General features: G+C 38.0%; 1 protein-coding gene across 2 annotated transcripts in view; it reads right to left on the bottom strand.

Annotated features, from left to right (window-relative positions):
• The window catches only part of AEBP2 (AE binding protein 2), an 87,059-nt gene that overhangs the window by 46,770 nt on the left and 31,077 nt on the right, over window positions 1–9,212 (bottom strand). For both annotated transcript variants that reach the window (XM_011975461.1, XM_011975462.1), the window contains exon 3: window positions 7,445–7,552. In XM_011975461.1, the coding sequence (XP_011830851.1) occupies window positions 7,445–7,552 (108 nt within the window). The remainder of the gene's footprint in view (window positions 1–7,444; window positions 7,553–9,212) is intronic.

Here is a 9,212-nt window from a genome sequence, read left to right as displayed (position 1 = left end):
CACTTTGGGAGGCCGAAGTGGGCAGATCACCTGAGGTCAGGAGTTCAAGACCACCCTGGCCAACATGGCAAAACCCTGTCCCTACTAAAAAATACAAAAATGAGCCAGGTGTGGTGGTAGGCACCTATAATCCCAGCTACTTGGGAGGGTGAGGCAGACAGAATTGCTTGAACCCGAGAGGCTGAGGTTGCAGAGAGCCAAGATTGCATCACTGCATTCCAGTCTGGGCAACAGAGCAAGACTCCATGACAAAAACAAGACAAAAAAGAATCTCCTTAAAGCATAAATCTCACAGGACCTATAAAACAATAACACAATGAAGGAAAAAAAAAAACAGCTATTAAGGCAACAACAAGCATGATGAATACAACAGTACTTCATATCTCAATCCTAATGCCGAATGTAAATAGCCTAAATGCTACATTTAAAAGATAGAGAATGGGAGAATGGATAAAATTCCACCAACTAAGTATCTGCTGTCTTCAAGAGACTCACCTAACACATAAGGACTCACATAAACTTAAAGTAAAGGGGTGGAAAAAGATACTCCATGCAAATAGAAACCAAAAGCAAGCAGACGTAGCTATTATTGTATCAGACAAAACAGACTTGAAAGCAACAATAGTAAAAAAAACAAAAAAAAAAAACCACACACACACACAAAGAGGGACATTAAATAATAAAAGAATTAGTTCAATAGGAAAATAACAATCCTAAATATATATACATCCAACTGGAGCTCCCAAATTCATAAAACAATTACTAGACCTAAGAAATAAGACAGACAGCAACACAATAAACACAGCAAATAACAATCCTAGCAACATAATAATGTAATAATAATTGTATTTTGACTTTAGATAACCTGATGACTGTGTGCCTAGGTGATGATCTTTTTGCGATAAATTTCTCAGCTGTTCTTTGAGCTTCTTATATTTGGATGTCTACATCTCTAGCAAGGCCAGGGTAAGTTTTCCTCAGTTATTCCCCTCAAGTAAGTTTTCCAAGTAATAGTGGGAGACTTCAATACTCCACTGACAGCATTAGACAGGTCATCAAGACCAAAAGTAAACAAAGAAATAATGGATTTTAAACTACACCTTGTAACAAATGAACTTAACAAGTATTTACAGAACATTCTACCCAAAAACTGTAGAATATACTTTTTTTTTTGAGGCCTGTCACCCAGACTAAAGTGCAGTGGCGCAATCTTGGCTCACTGCAATCTCTGCCTCCCAGGCTCAGTCAATCCTCCCACCTCAGCCTCCCGAGTAGCTGGAACTACAAGTATGCACCACCATGTTCAGCTAATCCTTTGTTTTTTGTTGAGACAAGGTTTCACCATGTTGCCCAGGCTGGTCTCAAACTCCTGAGCTAAAGCCATCCACCTGCTTTGGCCTCCCAAAGTGTGAGACCTACCATGCCTGGCCAGGATATACATTATTTTCATCAGGACATGGATAGACCAAGACAGACCATATGACAGGTCACAAAACAAGTCTCTATAAATTTAAGAAAATCTAAATTATATCAAGTATCCTATCAGACCACAGTGGAATGAAACTGGAAATTAACTCCAAAAGGAACCCTGAAAACTATACAAATACATGGAAATTAAATAATCTGCTCTGGAATAATCCTTGAGTCAACAATGAAATCAAGGTGGAAATTAAAAAATTCTTTGAACAATAATATAATGTCACAACTTATCAAAACCACTGGGATACAGCAAAAGCGGTGCTAAGAGGACAAGTTCAAGCATTAAATGCCTACATCAAATGCCAGACAAGGTGGTTCGCGCCTGTAATCCCAGCACTTTAGGAGGCCTAGGCAGGTGGATCACCTGAGGTCAGGAGTTTGAGACCAATCTAGGCCACATGGTGAAACCCTGTAAAAATACTAAACTTAGCTGGGTATGGTGGCCCACACCTGTAATCTCAGCTTACCTGGGAGGCTGAGACAGGAGACTCACTTGAACCCAGGAAGCAGAGGTTGCAGTGAGCTGAGATCATGCCACTGCACTCCAGTCTGGACGATAGAGTGAGACTCTGTCTCAAAAAAAAGAAAAAAAAAAAAAAGAAAAGTCTGAAAGGTCACAAATAGGCAATCTAAGGTCATACCTCAAGGAACTAGAGAAACAAGAAAGAACAAACAAAAAAAAAAAAAAAAAGAAAAGTCTGAAAGGTCACAAATAGGCAATCTAAGGTCATACCTCAAGGAACTAGAGAAACAAGAAAGAACAAACAAAACCCAAACCCAGCAGAAGAAAATAAATAAATAACAAAGATTAGAACAGTGCTAAATGAAACCAAAAGAACAAAAAAAATACAAAAGATAAATGAACAAGCTGGTTCTTTGAAAAGATAAAATTGATAGACCATTAATGAGACTAACCAAGAAAAGAAGAAAGATACCTAAATAAGCTCAATTAGAAACAAAATGAAAGATATTACAACCGATACCACAGAAATACAAAGATGATTCAAGGCTACTATGAATACCTTTACATGCACAAACTAGAAAATCTAAAGGAGAGAATAAACTCCGGGAAATATACAACCCTCCTAGATTACATCAGAAGAAATAAAAACTCTGAACAGACCAATAACAAGTAGAGAGATCGAAACAGTATAATAAATTGTCAACACAAAGTCTGGGACCAGTTGGATTCACAGATGAATTCTATCAGACATTCAAAAAGACTTGGTGCCATTCTTAAAGAAACTATTCCAAAAGACAGAGAAAGAGGGAATCCTCCCCTAAATCATTCTATGAAGCCAGTATCACCCTAATACCAAAATCAGGAAAGGACATAACAAAAAAATAAATCTACAGACCAACATCCCTGATAACATAGATGCAAAAATCCTCAACAAAATACTAGCTAACCGAATCCAACAGCCTATCAAAAAGGCAATCCACCATGATCAGCGGGTTTCACACCATGGATGCAGGGATGGTTTAACATCCACAAGTCGGTAAATGTGATGTATCACATAAAAAGAATTTTTTAAAAAATCATGTGATCTCAACAGATGCAGAAAAAGCATATAACAAAAAAATCCAGCATCCCTTTATGATTAAAACCCTCAGCAAAACTGGCATAGAAGTAACATACCTTAACGTAATAAAATGCATATATTACAAACCCACAGCCCATATTCTACTGAACGGGAAAAAGTTGAAAGCATTCACCGTGAGAAATGAGAAGACAAGGATGTCCACTCTTACCACTTCCATTCAGCATAAGTACTGGATGTCCTAGCCAGAGCAATCAGAGAAAAGAAATAAAGGACATCCAAATAGGTAAAGAGGAAGTCAAACTGTGGCTGTTTGCTGATGATATGATCGTATATCTAGAAAACCCTAAAGACTCATCCAAAAAGCTTGTAGTCTGACAAACAAATTCAGTAATCTTTCAGGATACAAAACCAACGTAAATTAGTAGCACTGCTCTACACCAACAATGACGAAGTTGAGAAAAAATCAAGAATTTAACCCCTATTACAACAGCTACAAAAAAATAAAATACTTAGGAATACACCTAACCAAGGAGGTGAAAGATGTCTACAAACAAAACTACAAAACACTGCTGAAAGAAATCATCAACACCACCAACAAATGAAAACACATCCCATGCTCAGGGATGGGTAGAATTAATATTGCAAAAATGACAATACTGCCAAAAGCAATCTACAGATTCAATGCAGTTCCCATCAAAGTACTATCATCAATCTTCACAGAACTAGAAACAATCCTAAAATTCATATGGAACCGGAAGAGAGCCCAGATAGCCAAAGCAAGACTAAGCAAAAAGAATAACTCTGGAGGCATCACATCATCTGACTTTCTATACTGCAAGGCTATGGTTACCAAAACACCACCGTCCTGGAATAAAATAGACACACAGACCAACACAATAGAGATCCCAAAAATTAAAGTCAAATATTGGTGACTCACGCGTGTAATCCCAGCATTTTGGGAGGCCTAAGCAGGCAGATCACTTCAGGTCAGGAGTTCGAGACCAGCCTGACCAACAGGGTAAAACCCTGTTTCTACTAAAAATACAAAAATTAGCTAGACATGGTGGCAGGCACTTGTAATCCCAGCTACTCAGGAGTCTGAGGCGGGAGAATTGCTTGAACTTGGGAGGCAGAGGTTGCAGTGAGTCAAGATCACGCCACTGCACTCTGCTCTGGGTGACAGAGTGAGACTGAGTCTCTAAAAAATAAACACAAAAAACCATAAAGTGGGGAAAGGATACTCTTTGCAACAAATGCTGCTGGGATAACTGCCAAGCCACATGCAGAAGAATGAAACTGGATCCTCATTTCTCACCTTACACAAAAATCAACCCAAGATGGAGCAAAGACTTAAATCTAACACCTTAAACCATAAAAATTCTGGAAGATAACATTGGAAAAACTCTTCCAGACATTGGCTTAGGCACAGTGTTTATGACCAAGAACCCTAAAGCAAATGCAACAAGAAGAAAAATAAACAGATGAAACCTAATTAAACTAAAGCTTCTGCACATAAAAAGAAATAATCAGCAGAATAAACAGACGACCCACAGAATGGGAGAAAATATTTGCAAACTATGCATCCAACAAAAGACTAGTGTCCAGAATCAATAAGGAACTAAAAACAAATCAACAAGAAAAAAAGAATAATAATCCCATCGAGAAGTGGGCAAATGACATGAATAAGCATTTCTCAAAAGAAGATATACAACACAATACCACACAATACCACCTTATTGCTGGAAGAATGGCCACAATTTAAAAGGCAAAAAACAATAGATGTTGGCATGGATATGGTGAAAAGGGAACACTTTTACACTGCTGGTGAAAATATAAACTAATACAACCACTATAGAAAACCGTACAGAGATTTCTTAAATACCTAAAAGTAGAACTACCATTTGATCCTGCAATCCCACCACTGGGTACCTATCCAGAGGGAAAAAAGTCATTATATGAAAAAGACACTTGCACACATGTTTATAGCAGCACAACTTGCAACTGCAAAACTGGACCCAGTGTAAATGTCCTTCAATCAATAAGTGGATAAAGAAAATGTGATATAGATATACACACACACACACACACACACACACACACACACACACACCATGGAATACTATTTAAGCCATAAAAAGGAACAAAATATGGCTTTCACAGAAACCTGGATGGAGTTGGAGACCATTAGTCTAAATGAAGTAATTCAGGAAAGGAAAACCAAGTGTCATTTTGTTCTCATTTGTAATTAGGAGCTAAGCTGTGAGTAGGCATAAGAATGATATAATAGACTTTGGGGACTAGGAGGGAAGGGTGGGGGTGGCTAGGTATAAAAGACTACACACTGGGTACAGTGTACGCAGCTCAGGTGACAGGTGCACCAAAATCTCAGAAATCACCACTAAGGAATTTATTCAATGTAACCAAAAACCACCTGCTACCCAAAAACTATTCAAATTAGGGCCAGATGTGGTTAATCCCAGCACTTTGGGAGGCCGAGGTAGGCGGATCACGAGGTCAAGAGTTCAAGATCAGCCTGGCCAACATGGTGAAACCCCATCTCTACTAAGAATACAAAAATTTTCTGGGCGTGATGGCATGTGCCTGTAATCCCAGCTACTTGGGAGGCTGAGGCAGGAGAATCGCTTGAACCCAAGAAGGGGAGGTTGCAGTGAGCCAAGATCATGCCACTGCACTCCAGCCTGAGCGACAGAGCAAGACTCCATCTTGTGGTGGGGGGGAGACTATTCAAATTAAAACAAAAAAGCAAGGTACATATATACCATATAATATTTCAAGAATGGAAGAAACTTGGTTTATAGAAAAACAAGTAATCTGTGTATTTAAAGCTGCTCTAAAATTAAGTTTGTTTCTTTTTAAAGCAAGGTACAGACAGTAATTCACTAGACTTTGGGTAAGAAAGGAGAATGAGACTACGTATTTATCTGCTTGTGGATGCATAAGGAAGTACTAGAAAAAATCACAAGAAACAAATAGTAATTACATATTTGGGAGGAAGGGGGGAAACAGGAACAAGAGAGAGACAAATAATTCTTACTGTAAACTTTTGTTATAATGTTTTGTTGATTGTTTTTTCCAAAAAAGTTGTTTTTAAAAGCAGCTCCACAAGAATTACCTCACTCTCTACAAAACCCAAGGGAAGTTACTGGCACAGTATTCATTCCAGTAAATGTGGTTTTAATAACTATTAAACTCCTTTAAACACAAACTTTTAATCTCTATGGTATATGCTACTTTCCATAAATAGAAACCAAAATATTTTTCATAAAGATAAATGGAAAAGATTTTTGCAGAAACTTGCTCTTTATAAAGATTTCCCAGAATACATCTAATTTGACAAAAGTGATTTACAACTAATTACAACTAAACTCAGTAGTGTGACCTCAAAACTGAGTGAAAGGAATCAAGTCTTTTAATGTCCTACAACTTATTTATTTTATATAATAGTCAATGTTGTTTGCTAATGAAAATGTCAAAACCTTTGACAGTAAGAAAACATAACCAGACCACCAAGTATTAAAAAAACCAACATGGCTTCCATTCATTAGTCTACCACTAGCTATTTTCAAGACCCTAATCCAACAGCAACACTTCTGTACTTCAAATAGAAAAAAACAGATCAAACGAGCTTAATCTCCATCTACTTTTGAAATTCAATGTATGTACAAGAATGTTAAAACAAATGGTTGTTTTTAAAAAAATTTAGAGGAGCAAAATTATGCCTATTAGGAAACATGTCAGCTTAAGCTAACATTTAAAAGAAAACAACAGGCCAGGCGCGGTGGCTCATGCCTGTAATCCCAGCACTTTGGGAGGCCGAGGCAGGCGGATCACGAGGTCAGGAGATTGAAACCATCCTGGCCAACATGATGAAACCCTGTCTCTACTAAAATACAAAAAATTAGGCGGGCGTGGTGGCGGGCACCTGTAGTCCCAGCTACTCGGGAGGCTGAGGCAGAAGAATGGTGTGAACCTGGGAGACGGAGCTTGCAGTGAGCTGAGATCGCACCACCGCCCTCCAGCCTGGCAACAGAGCGAGACACTCTCAAAAAACAAAAAAAAAAAAGGCCAGCCAGGCGCAGTGGCTCACGCCTGTAATCCCACCACTTTGGGTGGCCGAGGCGGGAGAATCACCTGAGGTCAAGGGTTTGAGACCAGCCTGGCCAACATGGTGAAACACCATCTCTACTAAAAGTACAAAAATTAGCCAGGTGTGGTGGCATACGCCTGTAGTCCCAGCTACTCAGGAGGATGAGGCAGGAAAATCACTTGAACACAACAGGTGGAGGCTGCAGGGAGCCAAGATGGCACCATTGCACTCCAGCCTGGGCAACAGAGTGAGACTCTGTGTCATAAATAAATAAACAAATAAATAAATAAAATTTATACACATATATCCTTACCTTGAAAGGTTTGTCTCCACTGTGTGTCAGCATATGCCTTTGTAACCAACTTTGACTGGTAGATGGAGTGTTATATACTTTACAACCTTTCCATAGGCAAACAAATACCTGTTAAGAAAAACAAAGCCATATTAATTTTCATGACTTATCTCAAGAAGAGTTTGATTCCTCATACATTCAAATTAACATGTTACAAGTCTTCAACTGACAAGAGCTATAGAATGTACAAGCCAATCAAAATGCTTAATATAAACTGTCAAAACATCCTAGTATGAGTCACCCTTAATGCTACTGACCACACCTTCAGTAAGGAATACGAACACATCACAGAATACCATTCAGAAGGAAACATATATAACATTAGCAATATATCCCTCGGAACTGAGACCATGGGCCATTATTTACATTTTTGTATTTACTGCACAAAAGAACAAACATCTATTAATTTTAAATAGCAGGAAAATATAAAGGCATAAAAAATTAATGAAATGACCAATAAATATTAATTAGAAGACACTGGTATTTTCAACTTCAAAGAATGAATGAAAATTATCAAATTACAATTTTTTACTGGTGATATCCTGGTCTCACAAGCATACTAACAATATTTGTTCTTATATTGTTGTAATCATGAAGAATTATTTCTATCTCGATTATGACATAGAGACATATTCGAGACCCTGTCTGAAATATGAAATTTTGTTATGAAACAAATTGAATACAAAATATTAAGTTAATATAGTAATAAAAACAAGACATGAGCTACCATACTTTCATCACAGATCCACATTCTAGATTCAGGGTACTAAGTATAACTAGGTGTGGAAAGCACCAAAACTAACAAACTAATCTTTATCATCTTCCTACCAGTGACATGTCAGTTTCCTAACTGATGATATTTCCATCAAACCAAACACTGAAAACTGCTTCCCAACATCAGGAAAAAAAGGGTCTACCACAATCATTATCTTGAAAGAACCACTTAAAGGCTCTGTTCTTTTCTAAGGTAAGAACAATCATAGAGTCACACTTTGAAGACTGTAATACACTACATACATATAGAACACAAGACAGATATACAATCTTTCTTCAGCCAGCCTAAAATAAAAATTTTTAATAGACTAGAAAAACTGACAGTCTATAAACAAATTGAGGTCAATTTTTACTCAAAAACAATATCATCTTATGCCAAATAGGTATAACAAGGTAATACCAACACTGCCATTTGACAAGACTGTTTAGAGAAGTTACTACATCCTGACTCCACAACGAATTTGCTAGTTTCTTTAAGTATGAGATAAAGGAACTCATAACATTACCTCCTTTACACTCAAAATTCCCAACCCTAGAACATGTTTATAAACTAATGGCCAAGGTTCTCAGAGTTAAAAGTAACTTTTAAAAATAAATCTAGGAACAGAAAAAAATACAAAGCAATACTTATATGCAGCCGATGTGGTGGCTCACACCGGCAATTTCAGCACTCTGGGAGGCTGACGGGGAGGGCTTGAGCTCAGGAGTTCGAGACCAGCCTGGGCAACATGGCAAAACCCTGTCTCTGCAAAAGTAACAAAAAAAATTGGCTAGGCATAATGGCATATGCACCTGTAGTCCCAGCTACTCAGGGGCGGTAGGTGGGGGGGTGCGGTAGCTGAGGCATGATGATTGATAGAGCCCAAAAGATGAAGGCCGCAGTGAGCCATGATGGCACTACTGCACTCCAGTGTAGGTGACAGAGTGAGATCTTCTCTCCAAAAAAAAAAAAAAA

Source organism: Mandrillus leucophaeus, unplaced genomic scaffold (genome assembly GCF_000951045.1).
Source record: "Mandrillus leucophaeus isolate KB7577 unplaced genomic scaffold, Mleu.le_1.0 Scaffold156, whole genome shotgun sequence".
Lineage (NCBI taxonomy): Eukaryota > Metazoa > Chordata > Mammalia > Primates > Cercopithecidae > Mandrillus > Mandrillus leucophaeus.
The sequence above is the reverse complement of the archived record's forward strand: the minus strand, read 5'-3'. Positions and strand labels throughout refer to the sequence as shown.